At 35.7% G+C, this 18,001-nt stretch overlaps 2 protein-coding genes across 4 annotated transcripts; one reads left to right on the forward strand and one right to left on the reverse strand.

Moving 5' to 3' along the window:
* The first annotated feature begins 1,258 nt into the window (after positions 1-1,258).
* LOC111293133 (BTB/POZ domain-containing protein At3g50780-like) lies at positions 1,259-5,898 on the forward strand. Of its 2 annotated transcripts, XM_022885890.2 has the most exons (4): positions 1,259-1,358; positions 1,737-2,454; positions 3,651-4,640; positions 5,412-5,898. In XM_022885890.2, exons 2-3 carry the CDS (start codon positions 1,819-1,821, stop codon positions 4,617-4,619), a joined length of 1,605 nt encoding a protein of 534 aa, XP_022741625.2. In that variant the 5' UTR covers positions 1,259-1,358; positions 1,737-1,818; the 3' UTR covers positions 4,620-4,640; positions 5,412-5,898. The 2 variants fall into 2 exon arrangements, with proteins under 2 accessions (XP_022741625.2, XP_022741623.2); XM_022885888.2 differs by lacking the exon at positions 5,412-5,898 and having other exon boundaries at positions 3,651-5,144.
* A 4,871-nt stretch (positions 5,899-10,769) lies between these two features.
* Positions 10,770-17,601, reverse strand: LOC111293056 (BEL1-like homeodomain protein 2). Of its 2 annotated transcripts, XM_022885767.2 has the most exons (5): positions 17,168-17,601; positions 15,407-16,853; positions 13,974-14,359; positions 13,173-13,233; positions 10,770-11,741 (listed from the first exon to the last, which is right to left on the reverse strand). In XM_022885767.2, exons 2-5 carry the CDS (start codon positions 16,757-16,759, stop codon positions 11,067-11,069), a joined length of 2,475 nt encoding a protein of 824 aa, XP_022741502.2. In that variant the 5' UTR covers positions 16,760-16,853; positions 17,168-17,601; the 3' UTR covers positions 10,770-11,066. The 2 variants fall into 2 exon arrangements, with proteins under 2 accessions (XP_022741502.2, XP_089622746.1); XM_089766620.1 differs by lacking the exon at positions 17,168-17,601 and having other exon boundaries at positions 15,407-16,894.
* Between the last annotated feature and the right edge of the window lie 400 nt (positions 17,602-18,001).

Below are 18,001 nucleotides of genomic sequence, written 5' to 3' on the forward strand. Positions count from 1 at the left end.
TTGAATTTAAGGAAACCAATGATTTTTTCATGTGTTAATAAAATAACCCTTTCTTATCTTCTTACACTTCTGGTTTTTGCATTAAAATTAATTATGGAAAAAGTTAAATACATTGGGCATAATATATTTTTATATTTTTATAATTGAAGTTATTAAGATTTAAATTTTAATTATTAAAAGTAAAGTTTAACATTATATTAATAAACTATGCAATTATTGATGAGCATAGCATTATTAAAATAAAGAAGAAACCAAATGGATAATTGCTTGCTTCTATGACCATTTTTTAATATTTAGAATAGAAAACCTTCAAATTAGTAGAATCAATGATCCAACCACAAATCTCACCTTTATGTAGGATGGAAACTATTCAAATGGTTCCTAAATCAACCTAACTTTGGTGGCTTTTAATTTAGACAAATCAGAGTTGTAAATTCTCTACATCTAACAGAAGAAATTTTTGTTGAAAAAAAAAAAAAAAAGAAGAGAAAAACATGTGGTCTTCAGTTCCCCGCAAAAATACACAATGTAATTTGGGACTTTTTGCTTTTGGACCATCCATCATTTTCAGTTCGTCACCAATTCTATTCCCTAGCACTATCAAAATTAAACTGTTTGATTCATCTCTCACTCTTCATAAAATTTTCCCATAATGCCCTTCGCCAATACTCAGTCTGAGTCTCTGACAACCAATTTAACAGCCTCTTGAGGGTATCTCAGCCATTTCAAACAAACCCACCTGTGCTCATGTAAAAGATGCTCACTTTTTGCATAGGAAATCCGGCAGCGGCCCATGGAAGCATCATTCCAAGACAGAAAGAACCCAAAAATTTATGGCGTTTGGCAAAATTTTACAAAAATTAATAAAGGTTGAAATTTTAAAAGAACGATGATGAAACACAATTAAAAAAAAAACAAGGAAGCTTGTTTAATTATAAAGAAAGTGTTTTTAAGACAAATGAAAGAATATTCAGGCTGGCTGAGACATACAAAGTAAAACAACCATTAAAAGCATAGGTGAGACAGAAACAGTGGTAAAGTAAAAGCAATCCAAACCGCATCAAGTTCCTCTTTCTTTTTGTTTGTGGGTTTTTTTTTTTTTTCTATACACAAAAAATAAAAGTGAAACTTTACTCATTATTCTGGCCCGAGTAAAGTCTGAGTTGAATGGTTCCCTTGATGCTTGACACCAGAGCTTTCACTCAATCATTTTAGGCACCCGTGGGCTTAGAAATAAGAGATAAGAAATGGGTTTTCAGGGGAGATACCAGGTTACACATAACACATCAGTTTTTCTTTAGCTGAGGTTTTTAGTGTTTGGAAGTTTTCAAGATTCTCTATGTTGGGTGTAAGAAAAGGTACTCTTTTTATGCTTGTTTCTCATTTGTATAGGTAAGACTGTAAGAGTTTTCAAGTTTCTTTCTTTTTTTCTTTTCCCTTTTTTCTGTGGGATTTTTTTTTATCTATATTTAGGAGATAGGATTTTTTTATCTATTTTACTTTTTTTTTCTCTTTCCCTTTCTTTGTTGTTGTTGTTGTTGTTGTTATTGTTATTGTTATTGTTTTTTGTATTGCTAATACGATAAGTGTCTTGAAAAAATTTTAGGTTCTTAACTTTTTAGAATCTTTATTTTGTTTAACTCAGATTACCATTCAAAGTTTGTTTTATCTTAGGAAAGTTGTAAGTTGGAGTGCTTTAAATTTTTTATAGTTTTTTCACTTAATGTTTTTGGCAGGTTTGTATATTCTTTTGCAACTTTACCTCTAGGGGGTTTGCGTCCTATTTTCTTAAAACAATGCATTGAGTTCTCGCTGAAAATGGCTGAAATTAGATTTCCTAGGGTAGAGGAAGGCCAAACCAAGATTAGAAATGTCCCAATTGCTGTAACCCCTGAAGGTTTTTGGTGTTGTCCATCTCCTGTTGTGTTCCAAAAGACTCTCAAATCTCAAAATTCTCTAAACAAACCCAAATCCTCCTCACCACTACCCAAGACTACTGTTCAGAAGAAGCAGATCCCGCTAACTGAAAAGAAGCCAATGACCACCCCAATAAGGTCAGCAGTTAACTTTGATGATCAAAGAACTTTTACCCCAGATAACCCTGGTATTAGTACACCAATTGTTCCTGAGAGGACGCCTAGGCCTAAGGTGGAACATGTGCCTAGGAAGGTGGCAATTGAGTTTGGTGAACCGGGAACCAGTGATATGAAGGTGATTCTACTTGGAAAGCAAGGGTTTTGTGTGAAATTGAGTGTCCACAAGAAAGTTCTACTGGAGCATAGCAGTTTTTTCACTGATAAACTTTCTGAACAAGAGTCTGGTTTGTCTTGCCTTGAAATGGATGACTGCGAGGATGTTGAAATTTATGTTGAAACTGTGGGACTGATGTACTGCAAAGAAATGAAGCAGCGATTAATCAAACAAACTGTTTCACGTGTGCTCCGCATTCTCAAGGTAATTTGCTCATTCGTGATATTGCCTTTCTATTTAGGAGCTGAATCTTTTTACTTCTGTATACACACAAACATAATGAGGACACCATTTGTAGTTTATTCTGATCTTAACAAATTGTAATCTTAGACTCTTAGTATTGCTACTCAACTGTTGTCATATCTCTTCCACTTCATAAATGCTAGTGAAGAGACTGTGTTTTTTCAAGCTCAGATTGAAGGCATATCTGCATACCAGGTCCATTTGTTATTTACTCTGAGATTGTCTACTTGCATAATCTTTCTATAGCCTTGTTTTCCTCTTATCAATCTGCCTAAATTTTGGTACATTGGTTGTTTACTTGGATTTCATGCTTGCCAGAAAATCAGTATAGCGGTCTGTCTTCTTGTTAGTTTCTGTTATGTGGTTTTATTAATTTATTCAACTTGTGTCGTGTAACTTTTCCTTGCATATTCAATTCTTGCTATTATTTCTGCTCTGCAATATACTATCGTTTTTTAGTGTGTTCCAATTCCTTGGGCAATTAGCTGTTTCATTACAACCCATTTACATTTACACTGTGCCATACTTTATAACTGGCAGTGCAAAATTTCTTTCTTATGTTTGGAAAGTAGAGTAAAAGAAATGTTACCATTGAGGATGTATGTTATAAATATAGCTTGGTTTTACTTGGATTCCCATAATCTCTTATACTTTAGTAAAACTACTGGCTGAGATGGATTTCCATCCTCAGAGGCAGAACGATGATGTTGCCTTGTTGAAGGATGATCATGACTGGAAGGATTTGTGGAAGGTTATAATTGATTATCAATTGATCCCGTTAGCAGCTGGCTATGAACTGTTTCTCTGCTTGATGCTAATTAGCTTATTCTTGCAAAAAATAAGTATGATATAACCTGCACGTTCTGTTTCAAATTTGTACATACTTAGTGAAGGATACTCTGAAACTTTAAAGGTGCATGGTCTATTGTATGTCCACCCTTGAATGATATTCACTAGTTATGGTATCTAATTTTTGTTTATTGAAAATCACCAGAATGTTGATGGATATCCAACAATTTGTTTAGTCATAAACTTCAACACATGTAGCATGTACATTGAAATGTCTCTTTTAGCTTTATGTGAAGCTGGCTTCTGTATTTTAGAGTTTTTGTCCTTTTATGAAATTTTCCTTATGCATGTAATGATCTTCTTTGCAGGTCGCTGAACTGCTTGGATTTAGCTCATGTATGCACGCATGCTTGGAATACTTGGAAGCAGTTCCTTGGGTTGGCGAAGAGGAAGAAGAAAAGGTGGTCTCTTCAGTTTTGCGCCTCCAGGGTGAACGTATTGGGGTCACGCCATTATTAAAACGCATATCTTCTGGTGTCTCTAATCCCCCAAATGACACAATTTCACACATAATGGAACTTGTTCTTAAAAGCAATGAGGAGAGAGGCCGGCGTGAAATGAAATCCATAGTGTTGAAGCTTCTGAGGGAGAATAATAGTCTGCCAAGTTATACCTGTTCAGCTGACATCTGCAGTGAAACTGTTTATACATCTTGCAGAAGCTGCTTGGATTCACTTTTGTCTCTGTTCAAGCGAGCAGTTGAACCAGAGTTCACTGATAAGCCCATAGACAGCAAAGAACCTGTGGTGAAGCAAATAGCTTTGGAGGCTGATAATCTCTTGTGGTTGCTTGAAATTTTGGCTGACAGGCAAGCAGCAGATGAATTTGCATTAATGTGGGCTTGCCAGCAAGAGTTAGCAACATTACATTCAAAGCTGCACATTGTGTCTCGTTACCATGTTAGCTGCATTACAGCTAGGCTATTTGTTGGAATTGGAAAAGGGGAGTTGCTACCTGTGAAGGACATTCGTCAGTTGTTGCTAAAAACCTGGTTGCAACCATTGATCAATGACTACAGCTGGTTGCAACATGGCTGTAGGTCATTTGATCGGAAAGTTGTGGAGGAAGGTATCAGTAGGACAATCCTCACATTGCCTCTAGAGGATCAGCAGAGCATTCTGCTTGCTTGGCTGGGCAGTTTTCTGAAGGCTGGTGACAATTGCCCAAATCTTCGGAGGGCATTCGAGGTCTGGTGGCGCAGAACTTTCATTAGACCTTATGCAGATGCCCAAGGCAATGTACTCCAGTCAGATAGCTCAATGACATCAAAGCAGTAGACTCAAGAGATAACAATACAGGTGATGCCATATATAAATTAATTGGAATTACCTTTAAAGTTTGCAGAGAACTCCTTTAAGCTTAAAATAACGATATACTGAAACAAAAGTGCTTGTTGAGTACTTGGAGTATTTCTCCATTATCAGGAGTTGACATGGCAAGTCTCCTTGGACGTTGCGTGATTTCAGTTAACTGCTTCATGCCCATGTTTTCTGCTAGAATTCAATATGGAATGTATAAAACTTACTTTGGATTGACTGAGTGCTGGTTGATTGTTTTGATCTGGCAATTCTCATAAAGAAATTTAAGTAGCAGTTACTTTCCTGTGAAATTTCTTCTGTCTCAATGTATGGTTGTGCATTTTCCCTGGAGGAAATTAATGTCTTATTCCCTTTTTATATCTCTGTAGAATCCAAGTTTTCATTAGAAGTTAGTTTGACATTTTGGTTGAGTTGCAAAACTGTCATTGAACATGTGATAATGGAAAATTCGGTTGGTGTAAAATTAATTTGTTTTGAACAAAATTTTATTGGCATTCTCGTAGTCCATTTTTATTTTCATATCTTTATGAAACTTAGCCCGTTCTGTTCTCTTCTCAAAATTGACCAATTGCTTTTTGGTCCCACGGCCTGCTTATTGCCCATAACCTAACTAACAAGAATACAGCAAAGCAAAGGAAGCCCAAAACATTGTGTGGGCTAATCTCGGACTAGCCTTCCATTAAGTCTTGATGAATTTGAAAGGCTTCATAAATATTGATCTAACTTCACATTCTTATCTTGTCGTTGCAGTTTATTAAAAAGCAGTGACATTGGAGTATAATGTCTCTTCTCGTGCTTCATGCCCAGAATCATGCATTCTTCCTTTTGTGTCCTACACCACATGCTTCCATGTTTCTTCGTCGGTTAGCAAAGTAAATCACTAGGCATGCAGCAGTAGCTTGGTTTAAGACATGCCCCATCCCTGTGTTGTAGCTGCTAGCCTGCCACTACTAAAGAGTTGTTATGATTACAGCTTTTTCCTGTTGAATATGTTGATCCCTTGATCATATTCTAGGTTACCAATCTCTTTACTGAAGCATGGGGTTCCACTCAATCTCTTGCAAGCAAGTTGTATATAAAAAAAATCCATTATATTAGGTGACGTCTCCGAGTATGATCAAGAAAATGTTAGAATTCCACAGATAAAATAGTTTAAGAAAGGTGGAGAGATTCCATGGATATTCTAGCCAGTCCAGCATCTTTTATATATGCATGCAATTCAAGCAACTGTTTCTGTAAAAAAAAAAAAAAGCATAGCTTTGAATCTCCTTGCCTGCAAGTTTTTACCACACAATCATCGGTTAAAAGCCAGAAGGAAATGCAAGTGGAATCGAATACATTGAAGGAAAGAGACAGATCATCCCAATTTCTTCAATGAGTACTCCACAGGTTTTAATACCACAGAATTGACATCTAATCAGGTGAAGAGTGATTTTAACAAAACAAATTTTCAATCAGGAAAGCAAATTTGCATCTATTCTATCATTTATGATTGTTCATTCAGCTGTCAGTTTCTAATTGGATACAGGTAAGTCATTTTACAGATTTTATTGTATGTCCTATATATAATTTGACCAGCTCTACGTACAATAAAGTAAAGATCAACACTTAACAAATGGATGGACAAGGAATTGAGGTGGCTCACAGTAAATTATGGCAAAAGCACTAAAGGCGAGATGTGGCATTCAAGTTTCACGGATGAAAATGGTAGCAAAGATAATTTTGTTTTTAAGCTTTTAGTATCTCTTCAAGCCTTTAAGACTCAAGTACTACTGACTTTAATTCATTTTAAATTCTAGCTAGCATAATTAGTCCTTTTAGCTTATATATATATATATATATAAAGTCATAATTAAAAAATAAAAAAATTATAAATATCGAAATTCAAATTATAAATTTATTAAATATTATATCTTAAAATAATTATATAAACTAATTTAATTAAATTTTAAATTTATTTTTTTTCATTTTTTTTTTTAGTGAACAACTCAGATAAATGGGCCAATATTTTTGTTTCTTTCCTTAATACTGGAAACTTCATTGGCATAAGACCCGTGCATTTATTTCAGCTGTACATGATCTCTTAGGATTCAAATCCCTCGGAGGGGTACATTTAACTCGAGTACTGGTAACGCTATAAATTTGAAATAAAACCAACAACTGGGAGATGTACCAACTTGACTAACCCTAGCTAAGTGAGTAATAGGGGTTAAACTTATGTAACATGTGGAGAAGCATGAAACTAAAAATTAATTGCAATTTAGTGTTCATTTTTTGAAACCCGACTGCACTCTTCATGTCTAAAACCTGGTCCCCTCCCTACACCTGACCAGAAGATCGGACGAATGTCATATTATATAGTAAATAGGATTCTTTTGCAGAGGGACTTCAATGGCACTGACCCCTTTCAAATGGCTGGATCTAGAAATTTGATTTTGCTCTACTCAAATTCTTTTTTTTTTTTTTTTGCTGTCAGTCCATGTTCTTGGGAGTTGGGGATGTTTTGCAAGTTTTATCCTGTCCTTGTCCTTGAAATTTCTTATAATCGGCTGCCCATCCCAATGCCGACTAAAGTTTTTTTTTTAATTTTTTTTTTTTATAAAAGAGATGTAAAGGATAGAATTAAAATTTTATCTCTAGACTCTACTAAATGTCAATTAAATTAAAATTTTAAATTTAAATAAAGTTAAAACTCAACTACATACAAAAATTTCCTTTGCAGTTGAATGTAAAAATCTAGTTTTTAAGCCAACAGAAGCAAAAGCAGGTCTCAGTTTTTATGGCTCAAAAACTGTAAACACAAATGATAAATTTTCCGTACGCCCAAAACTTCATCCTTTTATGAACATTTTCCCCATTCCAATTTTCTGTTAGTAAAGTTTAAGGTGAATTAAGAGTCACAGCCTCTACACAGATATCTACCAGACTACTACCCCACATGGGCTGGAGCAAGCCTGAATGGTAATGCCGGTTCCGTAAGTTCTTCAATGATGGGCCCAAGCCCAAAAACCAAAATTTGAAGTGGGGTTTATCAGTCCATGGAGAGAGTCATTTGGTTGGTGGACAGTCCTTGGATCGGCATCGGACGGGTAGCTTTCTGTATAGCCAATTCTATGTGGGGGGGACTCACCCACGCCCCACTCCCCCGAAGTTGTTTGTACGAATACTAGGGCACCTTTTCTGAGGGGTCCACTTTTTTTTTTTCTTAAATCATCAATGGAAATTAAAAGCATTCATATAAACTTTTCGTCATTTTCTTTCGCATTCAATTTGTAAACAAGACAAAGAAACCAACTTGGCCAAAGTGGCGACCCACTGAATTGTCTAGCAGAAGGTTTGAGCCTATCAAAACCCCAGGTAAGAGGTGATATTGAAACAGCCCTCAGAGAAAACAGATAAAAAAAAAAAAGGGTCAGGAGTCAGTAGTATTCAGGATTCAGGCCCACCCGCCCTCTCCATCGGCTAAGAAAGTAACGTGCTTCAGGCATTGAATACAAGGTAAAAAGAAAAAAAAAGAAAACAAAATGAAAAGCCTCATTAAAGAATTATCATAGATTCTTATGGTATTTCTCCTTCAGTCAGTCTCCCTTGGAGGGTTGATTTTTAAACGCTTTCTTTTCATGTACTAATATTCAATTTCTAGTTTCTTAGAATCAGTTGAATGCTCGAACATCAAGGAAAGAAACGTAGTCAATACTTACTTTTCAAGCTGCATGCAGGTTAATTTTTTCACAGGTTGCTTCAAAAACATAAAATAAATCAAACAAATCTTGACTGAATGAATCAATGGATCATGAAAATGAGGGTGCAGTCATTTTTTTATATAAAAATCTTGATTCTTAGCATTTCTTTTTCTTCCTCTTTCTCTCTCAAATCAAGAAAATGGAAACACAGCTGAAAGTGACACTGCTTTTTATACCTTATCTGTTGTGACAGTGAAACGTTTTGGGACTGATAGGGTTTTGTATTTTTTCAAATTTAGACGATGAATTAACCGCTGGAATATCATATCAAAAACCCTTTTTTTTAATTTTAATCTTTTTGTCCAACAACATTGATTTTCACCCATGAAATTATGCATAGCTTGGATTAAAAAGGAACCGATGGTTGCCGCACAACAACTTGGTAAATCTAAATGTAGAGATGTCGATTTATATTGTTTTCTCAAAGGAAAAGCAACATATTAGGTAAAGAGTACTTGTTGCTTCGCAAATGATTTGTTTTGGATTTTAAGGAACCAACCTTTTTTAATATAGAGTTGGTTATCAGGTAACACAACAACAAAGAACCTACCAGTTTGTTTAGCTTAATAGCTATGTGAGTAAAAGCAGACAGAAAAAAGATTGGTTTGGGGCTGTTTATTAACAATGACTTGTACCAGCAAACTCCTGCCAGGCAATTTCCTTTTAGGTAACATTGGCTACTTTCACGTTTTATACTCTTTTTCTTTTCTTTGTCTTTGGCATTTCTTCAGTCAATAGACCAAAACAAGGAATCATCGTGCAAATGACAATATTGTCTAACACAATTTGCAATTTGGAAATGCAATACTCTTCTTTTTTTTTTTTTTTTCCTGAAAGTTAAAGAAAATATATATTAATAGAGAAAATAGGCTAAAGCCATGCTGCAAGGTCTGAGCTTCTGTATAAACCAAGTTTTGCAATTTGGAATACAGTACTCTTCTATAATTCAATTACATGCTGAGACACAAACATATACATTTTGCGCACATTTGGTAATAGTTTGGCTAGGGACTAATGCAATACTCTTCTATAATTCAATTATATGCTGAGACACAAACATATACATTTTGCACACATTTGGTACTAGTTTGGCTAGGGACTAGGGGCTAATTAAATCAAACAAAGATTATTTTGGGGCAGTTGCACCTTTTTATGAAAGCAAATCAAAAGATAATCTTTCTCGTCAGCAAATTCATAGCCGAATGCTAAGGAGGAATATTAAACTTTTAATTTCGGTGATCAAATTTATATCCACGAAATTGCAAGTATTCAAAAAAAAAAAAATCTACCTGGTTGTAAGAGTTTCTAATTGCCTAAGAAAGCAAAACCAGTCTTGGAACTTGTAAGCATCAATTGATGAGAAAAACATAAAGAAATTAAAGCTTGCTCAGGCTTGGGCATAGGGCATATCTTGAAGGACTTGGAGTTGGATTCTTGTATCAATAGAAAGGTAGAGGGACGAAAAGATATGTAGAGTGTTTATCTTTTTCTAAATTCTTCTTACTCATAATTCATAGAAGAGTTTTATAGCTTGGGCTAAACTTCCATTCTGTCGTCATCGAAAGCAACTCAAGTAGTGCAATTTTTTGGGCTAACAATCACTCTTTAGATTTCGAAAGCAAGCTTAAGGGTGTCACATTCAGACACATACCCTTTGTCCATGAGGTTTGTTTTATGCTGGTTTCTTTTCATGGACCATGGTATGTTGTTCATAAACCTCTTTTTCTGTTATCCCCTTGATAAAATTAGTCTTTCCTTTAAAAATAAAAAGGTTTTATTTCTTGTTTGCCAACTTAGCCTCCAAGAATATTTGTTTGGGGTTTTGACAGAGAAAACATTAAAAGAAGACAAATGTGAAACAGTTGAAGTAATTGGTTTAAAGAGATCATTCCTAGGACTGGACTCTAGAGGAAATGCTTAGTAGAAAATATTCCTTTTGTTTTTCTCTATTCTAAGGTAAAATACTTTCTGCAACATGATCCTCCGTAAAAACTTATTTTCAGATAGTAAAATCCGTGCTGTCTGGCCAAAATTGATTACATGATTTTGAAAGCGAAATTTACAAGATCTGGCTAAAATATCAAATCATTAATTAGTACACACAATGTTCATACCTACCCAAGGTGACCAAAATTGACGTGCCTTAAATTCATATTCACCATCTGCAATCTACAGTGATCGTATATGACTCTTATTTCAATCATAGATTGGTTGCCATCACTTTTCAGTAATATGTAATCTGAAAAGTTCTACTTGATGTATGTACGTATATTAATAATAGACTATAGTCATAACTATATATAGCCAATCACTATTTGCTAGAGAATTGTCATCATATTAGAAATAACAAAAATAGAAGAACATATATGATAATCTATCATCCTCCATTACCTAAAAAAAGAGCAATTCTAAGCATATCTCTCTCTTTCTATCCCTCAAAAACATGAATATTTCATGTTATTCTAGAAAATATAAAGGTACAAAAACCTTAAGTACATATAGAAGTAAAGCAATCTACTATACAATTATAACAAGGCCAAATACAGCTAGCTAACTTAGTGCTACGTTTATCGTTATGATTTTTTTTTTGTTTCTTAATAGAATTGAGAATGGGATTGTTGTGCTCTATTTTAAGAGATTACTATGGAAATATATATCTGAATTAATAGCCCCCAAAGTCTCTAACTGTGAAAGAAGAACTCTTCTCGGGCATGTTTCCAGCATGGCGTAACCCTAGAGTGAGTGAAACATCACCAGCCGTGGTCCCGAACCTAATGAGAGTAGAACCAATGTCAGTATTACCAGGAGTGGTCTCGTAATCCGCCGCAACAATGCTGCCACGATGACACGAGTCATCGACACCAGCTATCCTGTGGTGGATATCCGAGTGACCATTGGTGGTGGTGAAAGGCTGGGAAATGGGTGGCGCCACCTCAGGGGCAGTGGTGTTGATGGTGGTGGGAGGACTAGTAATAATGGTGGAGGTGGTAGTGGGGGTGCACTGTTTTGCTTGGTATTCCGAGAAGCATTGTCTATTGATTGCAATGAGTGAAGGGTCGTTTTCTATGCCATTGATTTCGGATATTTTGCCTGCTGGTGTGATGGTTGCTGTAGCTGTTGTTGTTGTTGGTGGTGGTGGTGTTGGTATTGATGTTGCTGTGGCAGCTGCTGCTCCTGGTGTTGTTGAAGGCGTTGATGTTTGTCCATTGTTGCTATTGTTTGGGTTCCTTTCTCTCTCTTTATTATCTTCCTCCTCTTCTTTAGCCTCTTGTTGGTACATCTCTTCTACCATGGGTTTCCATAACCGAACCCTGGCATTTATGAACCAATTTGAAACCTGCAAAAAACATATGATCATTTCATTACATTACACCACATGCATTTAAAATCCCAGGCAAATGACAACAAATCCATGTCAAGTTTAACACAACAAAAATAGCAATGATTATATGCAAACCATGCATATTTCTTTGTTTTGTTTTTATAAGAAAAAGATTACTAAAATGTTGTACAGAATTATTAAAATATGTCCATGATTGATTATTTCATTAATTGATTTTAAGAAACACAACCTTCACCTCAATCTGTAAATTTACTTCTAACATTATTGGCTTACTGTTCTACTTTATGGACCAGTCCAAAAGCAAACATAAAAAAAGTACTCTCCAAGAAACGATAGGTAATAAATAATTATCAGTACTATCCATGCTAGCTCTATCTTTCCTCACATTTTGCTCAATGATGTCTGTTTCTTATAGAAAGCTCCAAAAAAAAATTGACACAGTAGGTTAAAAGCAGTCATGATTATTAAGGTGGGGAAGCTCTCCATTTATGACCTCGAATCACTGTCTTTTTGTTACTGATCAGCTATAAATTATAAAAGACATAAGACTAGAATTAGGTGAATCACTGTCTTTTTATTACTGCACAGCTATAAATTATAAAAGACATAGACTAGAATTAGGTGTTTGTCTTTCCTATGACACTTTGCAGCCTCACGTTTTTCCATTTTGGCTTTCATGCAGATTAAAACAGTGCAAAACAACTCTATAATATGTTTGCATGAACATGAAATTCGAATTAAATTCTGCAAAGCTAAATAAATGAATAATAACTATGCTGGAGTGAAAATGTGCCTATATGAGTTTACTTTGAAGTACAGACAAATTTATCTTTGGTGTATTTATGGGGCTTTATCGTGTGGTTGGAGGGTGTCATAGTGAGTTACTTGATATGAGAGAGAAAAGGACAGAGATAAATAGAAAGATAGAGAGAGAAAGAAAGAGGGGGAATCAAAGCTGCAAATTTTCATGTCTCATCTCTTGGAGTACATTGTCTCTGCCATTTAAATATAATCTGCTAAGTTCCCTTCACCATTCAGTATTTATGTCTTTCTATTCAGAAATCAGAATCTATGCCTTGGGGCAAAGAATCATAAGGAAAATATTTTTATAATTTAATGGAACACAAAAAAAAAAGAAAAGAAATGGTCTTTTTCATAAAACAGTGAAAAAAATCACAGAAATAAAATCCAAATCCATGCAAGCTGTTCTGAACTTACTGATGGTTCCTTCCTAAGGTTTTCCTTTTCTCTTCTTCAGAACAGTGAAGTGTTGCTTTTTATAACCCAGAGGCTCAGAACCCAAAAGGATGATTTTTTTTTTTTTTGGTATTATTACTAGCAATTATATCAAATGCATATAAATATCTCTCTTTGTTTATTGCATTTACTGTTTTATAGTGAGAGAGAGAGAGAGAGAGGACCAACCTGGTTTCTTGATAAACCAGTCTGTCGAGCCAACAGATGCTTATCTGCATCGCTTGGGTACCTGAGAAAGAGACCAGAAAATGACATCAGAGTCATTGCCCAAAACCGTATAAAGAAACACCCATCTTTATGTACCCCTAGATGGGATTGAAGCCTTTCTTTCTTTCCCTGCATGGGCGTGAGAATCTAAGAGAAGAAAGATCATCAGCAGCAGCAACAGCAGCAGCAGCAGTTTGCAGAAGTCAAGAAGAGGACAATTACTTTCAACATCTATCATTATTTCCATGCATATCACTTCTTTATTAGAAGTAGCCAAAAAAAAAAAGTGTTTTCTTTTGTTTGTTTGGGTATGTTTATGACAATATGAGACACTGAGAGACAGACAGAAAAAAAAAAAAAAGTTCATGAAGACCTGTCATCTGTGAAATTATGCTTTAATAAAGTTGTTTTTTACAATAACTAATTTCTGGGTCCGTGAGTGACAAAGTAAAGCTATATATAATGTTATCAGAAGAAAAAGCAGAGAGGGAAATGAAGGCCTTTTAACAGCTTTTTGGCTGACGAGACAACGTCCAAGGACACTGCATTACTGTTTTTTCTCTAAACACTAATCAGAAAGTATGACAGAGGAGAAAAAAAATAACTTGGATTTTGTGAGCTAATAAAGTGCCATTATGTCATATACTTGTTTATGAATGCTTGTCTTTCAGCTTTTTAGCTCTTTTTTTTTTCCACTTTCATTAAGAAGATACAGATTCTAGTGTTAGAGTAGAGTGAGATAATAGGTAAATGCAAACGTACGGATGGAGAAAATGTTCGAAAAGCCAGGCCCTCAAAATGTTGACAGAACGTTCAGGCAGGCCCCTTTGGGGTCTCCAAGCTTCCTGTTCCATCATACCCATTTGATGGAACGCTCTTTGTTGTCTTAAGCTTTGCTCTAACATCTTTAGCCTCGGTGTCTCTCCTTTGGTTATGCCTGAGGTTCCAGCTCCATCTTTCTCACCCAACAGCTCACAACTGTGCTTCAATTGTGCTGATATCGCATCCTTCAAACACCTAAAATGCCTTGACATTGCCTTCTGAGCAAGGGCAGTGTAAGGCACTGCTGCCCCAAAGCCCATCACTAAATCAAATGAGTTCACTACCATTTGCATTTGTTCACAGTAATGGTTGTATCTCCGGTCCACCTGCAGCCATGAATTTCATTGATTTTGTTAATCACAGTTTACGATGAAATATTAATGTTGATAATTGGCTTAAGTCCTTATCCCAATCCTGCCATTATAAAGAGTCAAAAAACTTCTATGTCATTTGCACAACCACACTAAAAGAATAATAATAATGCGGATCAGTGACATGATTTGACATTGGAAGTGGGAAGAGATGATGAGAAGAGAATGGTAAGTTCCTATTTCAGAATTTTGCAACCCTCAAAAATCATTTGACATGACTTAGTTGCTGTTTAAGGAAACCCCAAAAGAATAAATGCGTGAATCAAAGCTTGGTACAGTGAAATGATTGTTAATGGGAAGTGGGAACAAAGAATATCCGTGTGTTTTTTTTTTTTTTGATTTCCTACACTCTCAAAGCTCAACAGCCAATTGGTGGGCTTGTGTAAGTATACAAAAACAAAGGGGGATGGAGAAAATAATATAGAAAAGGAAAGGAAAGAGAAACAACAACTCCTTTTCCCGGGTCAACCAAGTTACGCTATGAATGGCTTTTCCTGCAATATTACTATGTTGGGTATGAATCTCTAAGGTAACAGTGGCTTCACGATACTTTTGATACGTAATATGGTGGGCTAATAGTCATCTTCCGAATCAGAAGGAACGTCGCTTCTCGACTGGACTCATAGTCTCTCACGTTTCTACCAAACCTTAGACCCTGAGTACCTTAACACACCCACCAATCCAATCAGTGAGACAAAATTTATGAAACAGAAAAATCAAAGTGAAAGGTGTAATCGAACTCTGCCAACTAGATCCTATGGAACCCTATTGCACCAGCCGGCTTTGCTCTATCTGGGTTTTCTTTTATTTAAAATATATAGTGGCCGAAAGTTTCCTATTTGTCCCTGTGGTGTATTGGTATTTGATTTGAAAAAAAAAATGGGTGACTAAACAAATGAAGAAAGGAGAAAAAAAAAAAAGGATTGGGTCTTTGACTCCTGCAGGAGAGAGAAGAAGAGAAAGAGAAAAGAGAAAAGAGGGAAATAGAGAGAGATTACATGCCTCATCAAGCATGGATAAAAGTTTGACCTTCCTTCTTTGATGTTCAATTCTATCAGCTGCTGATAAAGGAGTGAGATCCTTTGTTAATGAAGAAGAAACACCACCTCCACCACCACCACTACTACCAGGATTAGAACTAGGGTTTGTGTTGTTTCTACCAAACTTGTTCTTCTTGAACTGGCCTCTTCCAACACTACAGAATTCTTCTAACAATTCTTGAGCAGCTTTGACATACTTTGAATTTCTCAACACATTGACCATTCCTAATGAGGATCCGAACCCAAGATGAACCTGATGGTTTTGTCCTACTCCACCTTGCAAATGAAGTGGCTGATGATGGTGACTACCCAAATTCTTGTAGTGAAACTGAGAAGCAGCAGAAGAACTCCCTCCTTGATTATAATACAGTAACGCGCCATCTCCCATCCTAAATTCTTCAGCTTTGGCAGCCTCCAAGTGTTGCAAAGAAGATGATAAAGATAGTGAAAGACCTTGGCCTTCCACAACACCTCCAATTTCACTTGGGTTGTTGAGTTGGGAACCAGTATTACCTCCTTCATGAGCACTATCAGGAACCCATGTAAATTGAGGTGGAGATAGTACAGTACTTGTACCGAAAGCCCCTCCATGACCTGGTACATTAAACCCTTGAAGAGAAGTAGATGGGTTTGGAAGCAACATATGAAGAGTATTAGAAGAAGTTGCTGGAGGAGGAGATGGTGATCTTGGCTGCGGATTCATCAAGAAAAGATGCATGGCAGCTGCTGAGTCGGCATTAATGCTTGGTAACTGCTGATGATGCTGTTGAGCTAAACTATCACGGTTATTGTGACTCTTTGATTCACCTAACTGTCCCAAACCCTCAACAACACCTTGCCTGTTGCTATACCACTCGTTGGTATGACCTGGTGGCCTGTGTGCTCGATAATTCGGCTGTACAGGCTGGTCTAATAACTCGGTAGAGGCGGTGGCAGCAGAAGCCACACCTGAAGGAAAATTGAACATTTCTGATAACATACCTGCTGTTTCATAAACAGGAAGAGCATTTGATTCTTCCTCTTCAATCCCTACTAATGGTGGAGGTGGTGGCTCAAATCCTTGAACTCTTAGTTTATCTCTCCGGATCTGCTGAGCTAAGTGATGTTGTTGTTGTTGCTGTTGGTGCTGTTGGTGGCTCACGGCTGATCTCTCGAAGCCATTCGAGAAGCTGAAGATTCCAGCTGCTTGGTGGTGGTAATCTTGGGACATAGAAGTTACAGAATTATTGCTCTTGCCTTGAATTGGTATTTGATGGTAAGTCTTGGAGTGTTGAGAAAGAATTGATGGGATGAGTGGCTGTGTTGCTATTCCCATATCAATATCTTCTTCTTCTTCATGATCATATCCTTTGTGTATTTGCTCTCCTTCCGGCAACTCCCCTCTCTTTCCTTTCTTTCACCTTTTTGCTCTTCAATTATGGATCGGTAACCCACAAACAAAAACAAAAAACACCCATCTTGAAATTAGTGTTATTCATCATAAACAATAATATCCTCAAACAAAAAGAAAGAAAGGAGCAAATTCTCTCAGTTAAGTGAAGGAAACAAGAAAAGAAGAGAAAAAAAAAAAAAAGGTATGAAATGGGTTTTGTTGATTATCTTTTCAATTTTGTTGTAACCCTTTTCTCATTTTCAGCTTTGATTTTTGTATTCAAGTTTTTTTTTTTTCCTTTTTTTATGTATGAGGAGGAGAGTATATGTAAGAGTGCATATATGGGCAGACCTTGTTAGAGTTGCAGAGTATGAAAGGATGTAAAGCTCTTAGACATCATTTTCTCTTCTGTGGTATTGAAAGCTTCTTCAATTCCCTTCCTCTTTCCTTTCCTTTCTCTCTCTCTTTTCTCTCTGCATATGTCTGCAGTCCTCTGTCTGTCGTCTCTTTCTTTCTCTTTCTCTCCTTTTCTTTCCTCTTTGTTGCTCTTTGCTGTAGTGACTAGTGACTGTTATTTTTTTTTCCTTTTTGTTTTTTGTAATCACCCTTCCTTGTTGGAAAGAAAAGGTGAAAAAAATAAACAAAAATGGATGCTGAGAAAAAAAAAAAAACTGATCAATATCTCTTCCTCAAGAAAACATGTAGTAATAATAGCCTTAGCCCTCTCCCAAGGAGAGAGGAGAGAAATCAGAAAGGAGAGAACAGGTCGCTTTGCTTTCTTCTTCACCACTTTTTACTCTTCCAATATTTTTATACTAATCTTTTTAAAAATATTTGGCACTCCTCCAAATTATTTTAGTCCTATTTCACAAAGTTTTAAAAAATAATTTTAATGCATTCAATATTAAATTTTAAAATTTTTTATGAAACTAATTTCATGATTTTTAATATTAAAAAATAAATTTTATAGTATAAAAATTAAAAGATTTAAATGTTAAATATTAAAAAAATAAAATTTTGTGACACCTTAAAAAATCTGGTGGACCAAAAAACCAAAAAGGGTATTTTTTATTCAAATTGACAACAAGAAATAAAAAATATTAAATTAAAGGGGTGATATGGTAATAAAATAATAATAAGAGAAAGAGAAAAAGAAAAACGAAGACTTGAGTTTTAATTTATTAG

The sequence above is a fragment of the Durio zibethinus genome, chromosome 10, assembly GCF_047325235.1.
Source record: "Durio zibethinus cultivar Kanyao isolate XHJ-2024 chromosome 10, ASM4732523v1, whole genome shotgun sequence".
Classification (NCBI taxonomy): Eukaryota; Viridiplantae; Streptophyta; class Magnoliopsida; order Malvales; family Malvaceae; genus Durio; species Durio zibethinus.

What these genes read in the sequence shown, in the direction of transcription:
- LOC111293056 (XM_022885767.2), bottom strand. Translation starts at nt 16,759, where the DNA reads ATGGGAATAGCAACACAGCCACTCATCCCATCAATTCTTTCTCAACAC. An exon ending in TTTTATCCATGCTTGATGAG is followed by an intron (nt 14,360 to 15,406) that starts GCATGTAATCTC and finishes TCATGGCTGCAG; the next exon opens with GTGGACCGGAGATACAACCA. An exon ending in CTGGTTTATCAAGAAACCAG is followed by an intron (nt 11,742 to 13,172) that starts GTTGGTCCTCTC and finishes TGTTTTTTGCAG; the next exon opens with GTTTCAAATTGGTTCATAAA.
- LOC111293133 (XM_022885890.2), top strand. Translation starts at nt 1,819, where the DNA reads ATGGCTGAAATTAGATTTCCTAGGGTAGAGGAAGGCCAAACCAAGATT. An exon ending in GTGTGCTCCGCATTCTCAAG is followed by an intron (nt 2,455 to 3,650) that starts GTAATTTGCTCA and finishes TCTTCTTTGCAG; the next exon opens with GTCGCTGAACTGCTTGGATT.